Source organism: Armigeres subalbatus, chromosome 2 (assembly GCF_024139115.2).
Source record: "Armigeres subalbatus isolate Guangzhou_Male chromosome 2, GZ_Asu_2, whole genome shotgun sequence".
Lineage (NCBI taxonomy): Eukaryota > Metazoa > Arthropoda > Insecta > Diptera > Culicidae > Armigeres > Armigeres subalbatus.
In genome coordinates this window covers 236,872,696-236,889,697 of record NC_085140.1, presented here as the reverse complement: position 1 = coordinate 236,889,697, position 17,002 = coordinate 236,872,696, and the positions used below count along the sequence as shown (strand labels likewise).

At 40.4% G+C, this 17,002-nt stretch overlaps 1 protein-coding gene and 1 pseudogene across 1 annotated transcript; one reads left to right on the top strand and one right to left on the bottom strand.

The window, feature by feature from the left end:
- The window catches only part of LOC134216052 (Bardet-Biedl syndrome 2 protein homolog), a 73,166-nt pseudogene that overhangs the window by 13,388 nt on the left and 42,776 nt on the right, over positions 1 to 17,002 (bottom strand).
- Positions 3,936 to 12,199, top strand: LOC134215829 (uncharacterized). Its single transcript, XM_062694938.1, has 4 exons — positions 3,936 to 4,084; positions 4,480 to 5,372; positions 11,267 to 11,826; positions 11,888 to 12,199. Exons 1-4 carry the CDS (start codon positions 3,936 to 3,938, stop codon positions 12,197 to 12,199), a joined length of 1,914 nt encoding a protein of 637 aa, XP_062550922.1.

Genomic DNA, 17,002 nt, shown 5'->3' with positions numbered 1-17,002 from the left:
CACTCATCGTATACAACGCAGGCGAGACTGCATGACCATGCGAGTCCCAGAAGGTTAATGTCATTGATAATAATTCTCGCGTCTGGCGTTGGTCATCCAACATACGTCTGCTCTAGCAACACGTTGAACGTAACTTTTGGTCATTCTCTTCATCTGGTTGGACATTTTCTCCTTGAAGTTGAAATATTTCTCCCACTTAGTAGGATTATAACAGGAATTTTCGTTTGCATTCTAATTCCCGTCATAGGCTCGAATACCAAAATAAGAGACATTGCTCAATATTAAGATCTAGGTTAATTACTTCTCCTTTCTTCTGATAGACAGCATCACTAAACACTACCTGCCTCAGAGCATTTCAAAGGCGCCGTTCAATTATTACTTCTCCGTGAAAATATTATGGGTTTTGTGTCTGACTTTACGCCCCAACTGTGACAGAGCTGACTCACTGGCTCGATATTTTATTTCACCGATGAACGTTTCTAAAATAATTAGATATCGATATCGTACAAAATCGCACATACTGCGCTACTCGTGAACAGATGCGCCCAAAATTTTCTTTTTTAATACACATTAGTGGATTCATGTCTAAACTCCACTGTATCTGTGTATAATGCAAACGAATGTAGAGGTGTTTAAGATCAGATCAAAGAGGATTGTGAAGTATAAAAAACAACTTTAAAATGTGTTAATTATGCGCTAAATCGCCGAGAACCAAAAATCTGAAACCATGCGAGGCATGCTAAATGACTAAATGCTCTGATTAAATCCACCACTATCTCTCAGTATTAGTACTGCATCTCATATTCTACTGTGTAGTCGGTAAGCTACCCACAGCCATTCAATAAAAGCATCACTATCCCTTATATAGAAAACGAAATTAGATAAAGATGAGACTGTCATTCTTCAACGAGCAATACCGAGCTCCCCAAAAAAAACGCTTTACTTACCAATACTTTTTGGTGACCCGGTCAAACTATGCGGGATGGTGTACATGGCAAACTTCGGTAACTGCCGGGTTAGCTCAAACACGTGGAACTGCACGCTAGTGGGATACCCCACGAATGCTTTTATGTGAATGTCCTGTGCATTGTCTTTCAGCGTTTTCAGCGGTATCAAAATCCTGGATACATCCTTCGTCAGATGAGCTATCAGAGTTTCCTCCTTGAACAGCTGATCGGCGAAGATTAGCACCGCCCGTATAGTGGTTGCATTGTTCGTCGATACGGTTATGTCGATGTTCATATCGTTGCTGTCATAACTGGTTGATATGCCGATTTGTAGTCGCGTGTTTGACGGAATCACGCCCACGTTGTCGGGTACGCTCTGAACCAGTTGGGAGTCATTATTTCCTAGAATTTCTTTGTTGAATTTGATGTTGTTTTCGTAATGTTTGAGCTCTAGAAGGAGCTTCTGCTTTTGCGATAGTAAACTGTTCATCTCTTCATCTGCGACATTGTGGAGGTTCAGTAGGTTCACGCTTGGAGTAGTGTATCCTCGAACTGTAATAATGATATCATTTGTGTACCTCATTGTTAGTTTATTCATATCAAATGGGATTATTGTTGGTTTATTCATATCAAATCGGATAAAAAAAAACCAGTTAGTTACATTCAATTACTATATTTAAAAGGGTTTTTAAACCGAAACTTGTTCTAAATTACAAATCAATCATTGCAATTGGTTTGCGTCCAAAGTGGAACGATATGACATCGTAGAACATTGACTATGGTGAGTCACCAATGATGACAGATAACAGACATCACAGACAGACATCACAGACAAATATTACTCAGAAAGCTGTGTAAATCAAAGTATGTTAGGATGCTGACTGTAGCAGTGTAGCAGTACGTCGTTCGGTGGCACTAGGTGTAATTTATGGCGTCTTACGAACCTGATGTGACATATCATCAAACTAATATTGCGCTCCAAAATTAAACCCCAAGCTTGCCGCCTTTTTCTGCACGTGGTGTCTATTGTTGATTATCTTTCATGTACTATGGAACCAACAAGGTAAAAAAAAGGGTTTAGGGGGGGGGGTCTAAGATTTTGTGACAGTATATGTACTAGGTATACAAGAAAGCGTGACAGTGCACAATGGGGAAAATTTTGCACTTTTCGGGCAAAATTCAATAGCTCAAAGGGCCGCTGGCCAAAATTTGTGATCAAGAACTTTTCTAAAACAAAATTTTCCCAAGAATCGAATGGGGGTAATTTCGGAGTCGGCACGCCATTCTTTCTAGGAAATTTTGACCATTTTCCCCCATACTCCCCCCAAAACTGTGATATTAAGAACGGTTTGCATCCGTTGTAAGCAGTTTACGAATTATTTCTGATCGAATATGAATAAAAAGAATATGATGAGTTGGTCCAGTCATATTTTATGTGGAAAGCATGTTTAGTTTAGGGGAATATGGGGTAGAATGGTCTTTTAAAAAATATACTTTGTTTTATATTATTATTTTAAAATTTCCCAATTCCAAACTTACAAACGCGCAGTTTAATATAAAGTATGTATTTGAAAATAATGCGTTTAATGATATTTGAGGGAGTGTTATTTAGGTATACTTTTTTATTTCTTCTTATTCCTCTAGAATATTCGTATTTTTTGTCATATAATTGAGTCTTTCAAGTACACTAAGTGTACCAAAAGGCTATATGTTCCCTCCAAAACCCAACTTTCTTGTTACATGTTTCTGTAAAATGTATTGATGAAGGTAGAATAATATAATGAACCATTAAAAACAAAGAATATATTAAAATTTATCCAAAAACAATTTCATCAGGCAATATACAATTTATTCAGATTCGAACTGAGATTTTTATCTTTTAATTTTGAACAATTCATATTCAAATTTTTACTACATGAAAAATTTGAACACAAATAAATTTTGTTTCGTGGACATTATTACTATAGTGGATAGATTATTATTAGTGCGCACAAATAGCCTTTGCGAAAAAAGCCTGAATTTAATAATTTTCAATAAATTTATAGCATTCTGTTTACACGAAAAATGTTTGTTTTGGCGAACTTATTTTTCAAATTTAAGTGAGATTTACTTACTGAACTCATTGCAGATGGCGTAACTTCGAAGAAATCATGTATTTTTCCATGTTTATACATGATGGGTACTATACAAAGAATATACAACAATTTACAACAATTATTCAAAATCATAAAAGCAACATGAAATACGGGGCAAAGGCTTTTGCTTGGTTACAAAGAAATTCACGTAATAGGATATTTTCAAACAAATATAATTAGTTGTGTATATTTTTCCGCTAAGACGCTTAAAAGTAATTAGGAATATTTTCAGTTGGCTTCCGTATTTATGTATAAATGCTTTTATTCTAACATTAAGTTTCAGTACCCCAGGCTTTGTGCACCAACCATGTAACACATAAAGAAAGAGAGAGGTTGAGTAACCGCTACTTATTGTGACATAGGAGAGATGGAGTTTTTTACACAATCAAAAAGAAAATCATAGGGCGAATACGCAAATTGCAGCAGTTCAATTTGCTGCAGAAAAAAATTATTGAAACATAAAAACTATAATAACTGATTTTTATAATGTTTTTATAGCAATTGAGAAATAGGGGGATTGAGCGTTCCATGAATAAAGGGCGAAGGGCGAGTTTGGACATTTGCTACTGAATTTTTCAAGGGGGTTCAAAATGTTATGTTTTTTTTTGCGTTTCGCAATTTGTGCACAAAGCCTTACCATGTTACTATAAGCATAAAAGATGCTCAATAATATCTCGATATGTGAGTAGTCGTAGTAGGCACGATATGCGAGAACGTGTTAATTTTGACATTTCCTATTAATCATTCCGTGTTAATAGTCGATCTACATTCAAAGTGCTTGAAACATGTTAACCAATAGAGATATCGCGAAAACTTTTCTTAAATTAAATAAGAACCATGACCGTTTAGTTCAATGGGTTTCGAGAAAGATCAAAGGAAGTACAAAATAATTGGACTTAATACGAAAATTGGATTAAGCAGTTCACTCGACGATGGATATCAGTTAAAAGTGAAAAACGTTTCTACGATCGCAATTCAAAATGGTTGGATTCATCGGTTGAGGTATGTGCTATAAGCTTAATTTGAAAGTGTGAATAGATTTGTTGTTTTGTTTTTTTCCATGAAGTCGAAAAAGTTTAATGTTAAATATAAAATTCAACTGATTAGAATTTTGCGCTTCTTCTCTGCACACTTTCTAAGTGCATTGCGGCGTCTAAGAGACATTTAATAAATTATGAAACTTGCAAATTAGTAAATTCGTTGGCGAGTTATATTAAGATGTACTTTCTACCTTTTATAACTACTTTTTGTAAATTTTGGATAGATTAAAAGTAAACAAATATTTGGTTTATTTAGTTTGTTAATCCAAAATCGGTGACGCCATCGGCAAATTCAACATCATCGTCAGCTAAGGCAGTGCATCTACATCCCGTAAATCCTGAGGATCAATCCCAAAGAAAGGATGTAAAACCACCATCTGCCTCTCCAAATGTTCCTAAAAAGCGTGGTCGTAAACCAAAGCCTTTTGACCGACTCTCCGAAAATTCGCAGCATAGACGGTGCAGACTGCAGATCAACGACGATCCTCTAGAACAACTGATCTGGTCGGCAGAAAAAGCTGCTCGTCAAAGTTGTTTGCCAGCGTTATCAAAACTTCTTGCCTTGTTGAGAAAGGGTCAAGAATCTTCGGCAAACGAAATTCTGCAAGCTTTCGAGAATCGTTCAATTCAATCTGAATCCTCCACAGAAGCCAGTTTACTTTTGAAAACAAGGCTTGGGCTGAGCAAACGAAAGTATGAGGCAATTGCCGCTTTCAGTAAGCAACATCTTGGGGTTAAACTACTTCAACCCTGGGTGAAAATTATTGAGTGCAGAAATGCAATAATTCCTCCAATATCTAAGCCCAACTGGGACAGCGGCTACCTATCCTCCAGCGTTACTGTTCGTAATCTGGTTAGATTTGATGTGGTTCGTATATGTGATATTGAAGAAGTAGCAGAAAAGGTTATCTCGGAGGCGACAGATTCTGGTGTGCTCGACCTCGTTGTTCATGTTACAGGAGGAGTGGATTCTGCGACCGGATTTACCCACTATAATCAAGGTAGTATCACCGGAAAAGATGATTCGCTATTATCTGAACATTATATGACCCTTATGATAGTGACACAAGCCGGAAATCTTCTTTGGCAGAATCCAAGCCCACAATCGGATTATTTCTGTAGAGTCAGATCTATGAATTGGGTCAAAGAAAATGATGCACTAACAAGGTCTATGTTCAGCCAATTCATGGAGGAATTGGAAGATATTAACCGAATCCCAATTGAAGTCCATGCACACGGAAAAATTATTCGCGTTTTTTTTTTCACTTAGCGTTTATTTGAAGGCTCAAGCGCTCGAAGGCATAACGGAGCCGAAAGTCAATTGAAATTTTATTACAATTTCATTTTTTGCTTCTTATGTTCTTATGTTAGTTTTGGGGAGCCGAAAAACTCGCGGCTTGGTCGAGGTTAAGGAGTACATACAAAAAAAAATTGGATGGGATTGGGGCTTGGGATTATATTGGTGTCCGTAGGTAGCGTTGATGCAGTCTTCCCATGATGATTGGTGTGGTTCAGAACAGGGACAAACTGCAATTATACAAGCAAAACGTTTCTACCGAGCGGAGTGGGAGAATACAAGGTGGACATGGCCCTACGAATGGGGGGAGAGGGAATCAAACAATGACGTTGATGCGCTTCAAAAAATTGTGAACAAGGGCCATGTAGTCAATATCAAGCTTTCCCAACACATCTCTAATGTCCTCATTTTCTGATTTCCCTCGGGCCCGGAGGGATGCATATAAATCGGACCTGGCAATACCGTATTCGGGGCAGTTCCAGACAACGTGATTGATGTCCTGATAGCCTGCCCCACAACCGCATCGATTGCTGTCTGCGAGTCCTACTCGATAGGAATGCGCGTTTAGTGAGTAGTGGTTGGACATTAGACGACACATTACCTTAATAAAGTCTCGGCTAAGGTCCAACCCCTTGAACCAAGGTCTTTTCGAGACCTGCGGGAGAATGGAATGTAACCACCTACCCAAATCTCCTTCATCCCATTTTCGTTGCCAACTGAGCAAGGCTTGTAAACGAGAAATTTAAAAAAAAATCGTTAAAGGCGATTTGACGCTCGTATATATCACCTTCCATAGCGCCCACCTTGGCAAGTGAGTCCGCTCTCTCATTACCCGGGATCGAGCAATGTGAAGGGACCCATACCAAAGTGATAGTGTAATAGCGATTCGATAGAGCACTCAATATGGATCGTATTTCGCTCAGGAAATACGGTGAGTGCTGTACCGGCCTCATTGAACGTATAGCCTCTATTGAGCTGAGACTATCCGTAAAAATGAAGTATTGATCAGAGGGAAGAGAGGCAATTCGCTCCAATGCGTAGTGTATAGCTGCTAATTCTGCAACATATACGGAACAAGGATTTTGAAGTTTTCGAGCGGCGCTATGCAATTCGTTGAAGACACCAAATCCAGTGGATTCATTTATTTTGACCCGTCGGTGAAAAACTTTTGACGCAACTGACATGGCTGTATTTACTTGTGAAAATTGGTGGTATACACTCCATTCGGAGAGGATCTGGAATTCCATGGATCTCTTCTCTCATGGTCAGATCAAAAGCTACAGAAGAACTGGAGGAGTCTAAGAAGCAATCATGATGGGGAACATTCGAAGAAGGGCCAATCTCCATGCTCATGTACCAGTAGTACAGTGCCATAAATTTTGATTGGAAGTTTCGTTCGATTAGCTTCTCAAAATTCTCAATTACCAATGGATTTAAAACCTCACACCGAATGAGGAATCTGAGCGATATTTCCGCGATGCGATCTGATAAAGGAAGTACTCCCGCGAGTACCTCTAAACTCATTGTATGAGTCGAGTTCATACAGCCTAGCGCGATGCGGAGGCAACGATATTGAATGCGTTCGAGCTTCAATATATGAGTTTTCGCGGCGGCTTGAAAACAAAAACTACCGTATTCGATAACCGACAAGATCGTTGTACGATATAGCTTTATCAGATCTTCCGGTGGGCTCCCCACCACGTACCGGTAACTGTCCGCATGAAGTTGATTCTTTGTTGGCATTTCTGATACAGATGTCTAATGTGCATTCCCCAGGTGCCTTTCGAGTCGAACCAGACCCCTAAGTATTTATGTGAAATGCCTTGAGAGATTATCTTACCCCTAAGATGAAGCTTTAATTTTGCTGGCGTATGCTTCCTAGAAAAGACAATCAGCTCAGTTTTCTCCGGAGAGAATTCGATACCCAGCTTTAAAGCCCAAGTAGACAAATTGTCCAGAGTATCTTGCAATGGTCCTTGCAGATCGCCCGCCCCTGTTCCTGTAACGGAGACAACAGCGTCATCCGCAAGCTGTCTTAACGAGCAATTTCCCACAAGACATCCATCGATGTCTTTAACATAAAATTGTAAAGAAGGGGACTTAAACATGAGCCCTGGGGGAGACCCATGTAACTAATTCTTGAAGTTGTTGAGTTTCCATGAGAAAAACTCATATGTTTCTCAGACAACAAGTTGTACAAATAGTTGTTTAGTATTGGTGAAAGCCCACACTCGTGGAGTTTGTCTGAAAGGACGTCAACGCAAACTGAGTCAAAAGCCCCTTAATATCCAAGAAAACTGAACCCATTTGTTCTTTTTGAGAATAGGCCAGTTGGATTTCTGTAGTAAGCAATGCAAGACAGTCGTTCGTTCCCTTGCCTCTGCGGAATCCAAATTGAGTATCTGATAGAAAGCCATTTGATTCGACCCATCGGTCGAGCCGATTGAGAATCATCTTCTCTAACAGCTTCCGTATACACGACAACATCGCGATTGGACGGTACGAGTTATGATCCGAAGCGGGTTTATCGGGTTTTTTGATAGCGATCACCCTCACTTGTCTCCATTCATCCGGAACAATGTTGCTTTCCACGAATTGATTAAATAAATTCAGCATGCGCCTCTTCGCGACGTCTGGGAGGTTTTAAGCAAGTTGAATTTAATTCTATCCATTCCTGGAGCGGTATTATTACATGAAAGGAGAGCAAGTGAGAAATCAACTCATCGAAAATGGGGCGTCCATCTCGTGTCGACTGGAGGTTGCTTCGCGTGCGAACCGTTGAATTTTGACGGAATCTGGACACACTTTTTGGCGAAAGCGAAGATCCATCGAGGGGAACTTTCCCTATCTTCGTTAATCGATGACGCGTTACGCATTCTTCTCCCGACGGCCCAAAGTGTTTTCATCGACGTTTCGCGCGAAAGACCATCAACAAAATGGCGCCAATAACCGCGTTTCTTAGCATTCGCAAGACTCTTAAACTTACGTTCAAGAGAGGCATAACGATCGTAATTATCTCGAGTACCACGTTTTCGATAGTCCTTGAACGCGTTGGACTTTTCCCGATAGACTTTAGTACACTCTTCATCCCACCAAAGAGGAGAAGGCGGACGGCGACGTATTTGAGATCCCGGTATAGATCGACGCTGTGATTGAACTGCGCTGTCTAGGATTAGCCCGGAGAGAAACTGGTATTCTTCCATCGGAGGAAGAATATCGATCGAATGCTCACCGACGATGATCGCCTCGGTGTATCTTCCCCAGTCAATGTGTTTCGTGAGGTCGTACGCAACGTCAATCTGGCGAGACTGATACGATCCATTGGTGATTGAGATTTCGATAGGCAAGTGATCACTACCATGGGGATCTTGAATTACTTTCCACGTACAATCCAATGTTAGTGAAATCGAACAGATTGAGAGGTCAATTCTACTTTCGAGTCCTGAAGGTGCCACACGTGTTGCTTCTCCGTTATTTAAATATGTCATATTGAAGTAGTCGCACATGTCGTAAATCAACGAAGAACGGTTGTCATCGGTAAGTTCCCCAGGCCGTACCGTGTGAGTTAAAGTCTCCTAGAATCAACCGTGGCTCAGGCATAGCGGAGCAGATTTCGTTAAGATCTCTGCGTCGCATAGAAGCATTCGGCGGTATATACACAGAAGCTATGCTGAGGCTTTTTCCTCGTATGGTGACATGACATGCGACTACCTCAGTGCCTGTCATCGAGGGAAGATCTATTCTGTAAAAGGAGTGGAGCTTGTTGATCCCCAAGAGCACCCCTCCATATCCATCTCCTCGATCTAGGCGAATAATGTTGAAATCGTGGAAAGAGAGAACTTTGTCTGGAGAAAGCCATGTTTCACTAAGAGCAAATGCGTCACAGCATGAGCTGTGAACTAAAAACTTAAACGGATCTAGGTTTTTAAAAATACTCCTACAGTTCCACTGCAGGACTACGATCTTATCCCCGACCTCGTTGGTTAAATTAGCCATCGAGGGATAAGATTGAATCAAGAACAGGCCATTTTGAAATCAATTGCTTCAATAAGGGTTTCACCAGTGAGATTATCATGTTGATAATGTTTCTCACTGCGGGAGAGATTTCTAGAGTATTGAAGATGAAATCCACAATCCCAGAAAGAGTCATTTTATCGGGTACCTCAACATGGTTATGTTGAACCGCCTGATGATTTTGTTGCTGATGTAAGCTTTCTGGGCAAAAAACTGGAACAGCTGGGGTTTTAGATGTTCCCGGAAGTGGCGGGAAATTGCCAGCCGCAAACTTGAACCCCATAGGAGAAACTTTTTGGGGTTTCCCACCACTTGCTAATTTTCCAGGGGAGGGTCGAGTACTCTGTTCAACGACAGGAACATCTTGAAAAGCGTGCTGGCGTTTTGGCCTGCACCTTGCTCGCTTTCTTTTTGTCCCTGTTTCGATGACAGTATATTCTTCACCGTCCCCAGAGTCTGAGCCTTGATCATCTAAGGGCAGGGAAGAGAAGACATTTGAGCTGGCGATAGAACGGGTTGATGGAACAGCGGCTGGGGCAAGCGTCTTCAGCATTTCTGCATAGGATCGCCTTGACCGCTGTTTTATTGAGCGGATTTGATGTTTTTCCTCTCTATATACCGAGCACACGCAGTGAGTTCATGCGGAGCTTCGCCACAGCAGGTACACTTCGGCTGTTTACTGCAGAGACCCTCGGCATGCTGCTCACCGCATTTGCTACACCGTGGTTTATTGCAGCAGTAGGTCTCTGGTGACCAATCTGCTGGCACTTTTTACAGTGCATTACGGTCGGTATATAGAGGCGCACTGGTAATCGAAGTTTCCCTAGAACAAGGTGGTCAGGAAGGGCAGACCCAGAAAAGGTCACACGATACGAATCAGACGGTTTTTTGGTGCCATCTTCTGCAGCACATGTTAGAAACGGCTCGGTGACCACTCCTGCAATCTCGACTTCACTGCTTGCGATGTATACGTGATATTCCAATCGAAAGAGCTCGAAGGCAGCAATTCTGTTGGCCTGTTCACGATCACTTACAGTGACTCGTAACTTATTACGGCTTGGGGCATTCACTTCAATAATGCCCTGAAACGATTTTGCCAGATCTTTTTCGATTCGCAATTTGTTTAGCGGTTTACCTTTGGGCCGAAAGAAAACCAGAAATGGGCCCTTAGATCCGGGCGGGTACGCTTTTAGGCGGGGGGTCGCCGGGGGTGTTGATCCACTTGCCTGGTTAGTATCCATAGGATCAGGCGAAGGCAGGTTAAAAGTCCCAGGAGAATTAGAGTTGTTGACCGGTTTGTGCAAAACAGTTTCAGCGGGAGTTGAGCCGGTTTCGGCGCTATGTTCGCTTTGTGGTGGAAAGTTTCGCTCATTAAATTCAACTACCAATTCACAAGATGCGAGAGACCGAAAACAAGAGGCGAGATATTTACCGACAATAACAGCCTTGTGTAGGTAGGTAGCGTACCGGTGTCGATGGCGACTCCTCTGCAGGCAGGCTTCGTCGTCGTACTGGCTGCTACGATGGGGACGGGGGCTTCTGTAGCAAAACGATTGCCGCACTTTCTGCTGCTGATGGTGATGCAGCTTTTGGAAGTTGCGACTTGCGATCCGGCAGGTTGTCGTAGCCGGAAGTGCCTTTAACAGACACACCGGAGGTCTCGGCCAGGGTGTGCTGCTTCCCAGTCACAGGGCACAAAACGCGTTTAAAAAACCTAGTGTAAAAACTTCTACTGAAGAAAAACGCTAGGAAAACTTCACGCGAGATGAGAGCAAAAAAAAACGAACTGCTCGCTTCTAACGAAGAACAGGGAATGAATTATTCGCGTTAAAGTATGTGGAATATACACTCTAATCGATGGGAAGGCTGCCAATGCGATCGTGGGTAACCGAGATACACATGCGTGCCCTTTGTGCGTCCAAGGGGCGGATCCACGAATAGGCCCTTCGCTATTCCACTCTAGATTGAATACCGTTGAATGGCTGATCCGACATTCTTCTAAGAAGGCTGTTTGTGGGAATCCAGCTTTGACAAATCCAGAAGTGAAGGCGAAGATGAGGCAGATTTCGAATGACTTGGAATCACATTTCAAAGTCCAAGTAAACCGTCCAAAGCCAGGAGGTAGTGGAAGCTCCAATAACGGCAATATGGCACGGCGTCTGTTATCGGAGCCGGTAAAATTGGCCGAAATTCTCGGTATCAACAGCGAGCTTGTGTGGAACCTTCGAATAATTAGCTGTTTAGCTCTATCATCAAAACGACTTGACCCCAACAAGGTATCTGCGTTGACCAATTGTATTGAATTACAAATCAATACTGAATTTCCCTTCACAAAAAAACTCCCACCGTGTATCCACAAGTACACGCATCTGAGCGAGTTTATACAGAGAGTAGTAAGTTTTTTTATATTTTACAAATTTGAATAAAATTTGATTAAAATTATTATTTCTGCAGCCATATCCTCTAAGCTTCTTGGATGAACAAGCAGGTGAAAGGTGCCATAAGCGGTACAAATTTATACGACCACATCTTTCTCGAAAAACATCTCCAGAAACCAACCTTGAAGATATGATGAAAGCTTCATTAACATGGTCAGATCCTAAAATGTCGCTGACTTCGTTGCGTAAACAAATAAGGCAACCAACCGACGAAGAATTTCAAGAACGTTTGAAATGCTATTACCTGGATCCCAGTGATGTACAAACAGACGACTTCATAGAGGACATGTGTGCCATAGAAGACAGTGATGATGATAATGACGAATAACGACGAGCAGATAAAATCAAATCCTTCAATATACTTTTTTAGTGGTCCGCAAGGGCCCAAATGCGGCTTTTTAATACTAAAATCCGAAATATGTGTAAATACTTTTTAAATAACACTATGGTTCTTTAAGCCCCCTACATTCGATAAACTAACAAGTTTCTACAATATATAGTAGGATGGTTCATAAAATCGATCATGTTCCATGACATTTTCTCGGTTAAGACTTATATTGCAAAAGATTTCTTGAACGTTCTAAGCGAATAAGGGTGTCTTCGTACAATAAAAATTGTTTTTTGGTTTGAGCCCGCAGTCCAATCTGGACAACTTCCTATGAAGAGGGGCTTGGTGGCCTTGTGCCACTACTTCTGCCTCATAAGCAGGACATCACCTGGCCCTTTCCTATTTCATATTAGATAATTTCAATCATCATATAGCTAAATCTCTTTGCAAATCAAACACGATTCTAGGTATAGAATTTCTATATAGCCTGTTACTTAGTAGCAGTAGCATGTTTAGCATAATAAAGGATGGTTGCATCTTGCACCAGAAGCAACAATCACGGCTATAATTTCTGGTCCAGTTTAGTTATAAACGAAACAAAAAATCGATTAATGCGCTTACGCCATTATGATATTAAGCGCGAGAGATGCTATATCAAGCTTTTTGCGCACGGTAATGGCGGCTTCCGTGAATTTAAAGTGTATCCGTCCCTGTATTACTTTGACATCTGGCTTGGGTTTGACATTTCGTTTATCCTCTTCCCTATTGTCAAAAGTACGAGGACACTTTAAACCCACAGAAGGCGCCATGACCGTATGCGAAATGCTGCTATTCTCGTGCATGCCTCATTCAGGTACAAAAACGTGAGGGTGTGTACGGGTAGCGGTGGTGTGGTAGACGTCCTGAGACAATCGTGGAGGTGCAGAGGTATACTCAGTCTCTAGTAACAACGAGAAACGAACTAATAATCCTTCCTTTCCTTGATGACCGTATGAACGTGTCAGGTGCCGTTATTGACTTAGTAGAATGAATTTCCGAAATTTGTACATTAAGAATGATAGCTGAATCCCAAGCTCCATTCAATTGGTTCCCTGGGCGATTTCGCAAGTTCTAGTCAATCACGGAGTAGCAACTATGAATTGTACGGTCATCCTGGTCATGCTCATGCGTCCAATCCGGACAACTTTTAATAGGAAGCAATAGAATAGGACTCCCCGTAGGATGCAATTTCTTGCGAACGAATCAGATAAAGGTAAGTGTTATATAAAAATGAGTGAGTTTTTTGCGCATATACATACACACATATATCACCTCAGTTCGCCTAGCTGAGTTAAATTGGTGTTTAGCACTATGGGTCCCATAAAAAGAAATTCAGGCATTTTTCAAAACTCAAATTACCAAACAAAATTTTTCTATGATGTATGTATAATACCGAACGAAATATAGCTTACACGGCAGACGTTGACCTGCATAGCAGATGAGAATGCACTGTAATCTAAATATTCAAAATGGGAGCCCCCCTTCTAGAGATAGGATGGGGTTTGAATCACCATAGAAACACTTATACCCAACACTTAAAAACTCCACTTAAACCTCCACGTGCCAAATTTGGTTCCACTTACTTGATTAGTTTTTGAGTTATGTAGAAACTGTGTTTCATTTGTTTATGAGCCCATCGCGCTTCCAGAGGGGAGGATTTGTCTTAAACCACCATAGAAACATTTGGGGACTCGAACCACCAAATAAACATTTCTTGTCTTCGAAAATCGCTGCATGCCAAATTTGGTACCATTTTCTTGAATAGTTTCCGAGTTATGCAGAAAATTCTGGTTTATTTGTATGGAAGCCCCCCAGAGAGGAGGAAGGGTCTCAAAAGACCACAGAAATGTTTCTTGTCTTCAAGAACTTTTACTTGCCAAATTTTGTCCAATTTTCTTAATTAGCTCCCGAGTTATGAAGAAATTTGTATTTCATTTGTATGGGCCCCTCCCTCCTCCCCTCCCTCCCCCCCCATCCCGAAGGGGAGGGGTCTCATACCACAGAACATTTTCACAGAACCATTTCTTGACTTGAAAAACCTCCACATGCCGTATTTAATTTCATTTGCTTGATAAGTTATGCATAAATCTGTTACATTTGTATGGGAGCCCCCCATTTGAAAGGGGAAGGGGTCTCAAACCGCCATGAGAAACTTCGTCGCCAAAAAAAACCGCAAGCAAATTTTCTCGCTGATTGGTTCAGTGGTTTCCAAATCTATAAGGATATTTTTATGTAGATAAATAAGACCATTTTACCATACATTCCCCGAAAATAACCATACTCTCCAGATGAAATAGCACCGGGATTATCCAAAAATATTCTATTCATTGCGATTCAATCAGAAATATGTCGTAAACTGCTTACAACGCCTGCAAATCGTTCATAATATCACAGTTTTGGGGGGAGTTTGGGGAAAAATGGCCAAAACCACCTATAAGGAATGGCGTGCGGATTTCGAAATCGCCTCCATTCGATTCCTGGGAAAATTTTGTTTTAGAAAAGTCCTTGGTCAAAATTTTTGGCCAGCGGCCCTTTGAGCTAGTGAATTTTGCCCGAAAAGTGCAAAACTTTCCCCATTGTGCAGTGGTGGGGAGGGCGTCTAGAAATCCCAAAAAGTAGTGGACGTCATATTTGAATCATCCCTAAGTGCTAACTAATAGAAGGATGTTTGAGTTTGCCAAATGTCACTTCGATCTATTAGTTGCACTCACTGATTGGACAAACGGTCGAAAGTCAAAAGGTCGAAGGGACAATTGGTCGAAAAGTACAAAAGGTTGAAAGGGACAAACGGTCGAAAGGACAAAACGTCGAACGGGACAAAAGGTCAAAATGAAAAAAGGTCGAACGTGACAAAATGACGAAAGGGACAAAATGTCGAAAGAGACAAAAGGTCGAAAGGGACAAAAGGTCGAAAAAGACAAAAAGTCGAAAAGAAAAGAAACTGAAACGAAGAGAATAAATCTCGCATAATACAAATTTAATTTATTTCTCAAATTTATATCCTTTCTATCTTTAACAGAACTATCTAGATATTCATAGTATTGTTTCATGATGAACTATATAAAAATGTAAAAAACACTTTAATAAAGAAATGTTTCATAGTTATTACTCCTTCTTTGAAAATTGCTCATTCTTCAACTTTAATTGATGAGATAAGTGCTTTTCTTCGGATTGAAGTTTAAATGAATTTCACAAATTCCTTTAGAATACACACAAATTGTTATCCACTTGGTCTTGATCGACCTTTTGTCCCTTTAGACCTTTTCTCCTTTTCAACCATTTTCCCTTTCGACCTTTTGTTCGTTTCGACCTTTTCCTAAGTAGCACCTTCAACATCTTCTAAAAAACACTTTGTTTCCATTCAGATACACTAAAGCACCAAAACGTTGCATTAAGATATCAAAAATGTTCGAATTGCGATAAATGTTTCAATGACATTGCAATACAACACGTGTGTGGAATTTGAAAACAAACAACCCAAGAATATCGCACTGCATGTGGCGTACACGAAACAGAAACGTTAAGTAATTGTACATTATGAACCATGTGACACCAATTCGTTGTACTGATTGGGTTGTCCTTTTCGAACTTTTTGTCATTTTGACCTTTAATCTGTCGACCTATTGTTTTTCGACCTTTTGTCATAGAATCAAATTATCATGAGCAGATAACGATTATTTAAAAAGTAGTTAACTTCAATACACGTTTATAGTAGACACTGACACAAGTAAGCGTTGGTAATGTACCTAGAGAACTACGAATAAAGAGGTTACTTTTGTGAGACTGTTGATCGAAGCACACGTATTTTATTTCTTTGGTGTCCGATAGAGTAAGGCACCCAGAAATCGCCCTCACTCTAGTTATTATACTCCACTTATTTTGAAATCTTCGTTTCACCAATCGGGTTTTCCATTCAATTATTAAAGAATTGTGAAAAGCTGTAACCTTAACTTTTTCAACAACTATTTTTTGAGAAATTAAGATTTTCAAATTGGTGGGCAAAAACGACTAAAATAAAAACTACCCATAAAAAAATAGGAAATTTACAATAGAAAAATAAATATAAAATTTCCCTAAATAATGCAAAATTTCCATAAAGCAAAAAAAACTGAGCATTTTTCCCATAGATGCTTCTTCAAAGGCGTTTATTGTTCATGGAAAATTTAAACAGTTTTATTGCTTTTTGTATTTTGTTATGGAAATTTTCATAATGATCATGGCACAATTGGACAATGGAAAGAGGTTTCCGATCGGCAGTGCTTCGTTTGTCTCTTTTTGTCTGCAACAAGATTATAGCTGTGGTAGCGCAACCCTGAGCGGCTGCACAAACACTTACTAGAAATACGTGATTGTTGGTTGAAAATTTAACTTCCTCCTTAACCTATCACATTAACTACCGTCGAAAAGAAGGTAGTGTTCCAAACTAATTTACTGCCCTAGTTAGTTTCCTATACATTACTCAAATGAAACAACCAAATGTAGCATGTCTAAATGGTTCAAAATTTATGAATATTCTCGAGCACAGATTATAGCGTCTTCTTCCCTGTAGTGTCAAATTCCCGGCACCAATTAAAATGCACGGGGACCTTTAAGGTAGCCTCAGATCTCGGAGAAAATTACCGCCGAATTTTGTTCCCGTGCATTTTAAATTGGGCCGTGATTTTGATGTTTTGTGCCTTAATCCCGAAAACATCGCATATGTAAAAATGCATGGGGAAAAATCCGTGGACCAAATTCCCGAAGTGTAAGCTACCCGGTGTAAAA

Coding starts and splice junctions, on each gene's coding strand:
- LOC134215829 (XM_062694938.1), top strand. CDS start 3,936: ATGGGTTTCGAGAAAGATCAAAGGAAGTACAAAATAATTGGACTTAAT. Junction 4,085..4,479: donor GGTTGGATTCATCGGTTGAG/GTATGTGCTATA, acceptor TCAATCCCAAAG/AAAGGATGTAAAACCACCAT. Junction 11,827..11,887: donor GCGAGTTTATACAGAGAGTA/GTAAGTTTTTTT, acceptor TTATTTCTGCAG/CCATATCCTCTAAGCTTCTT.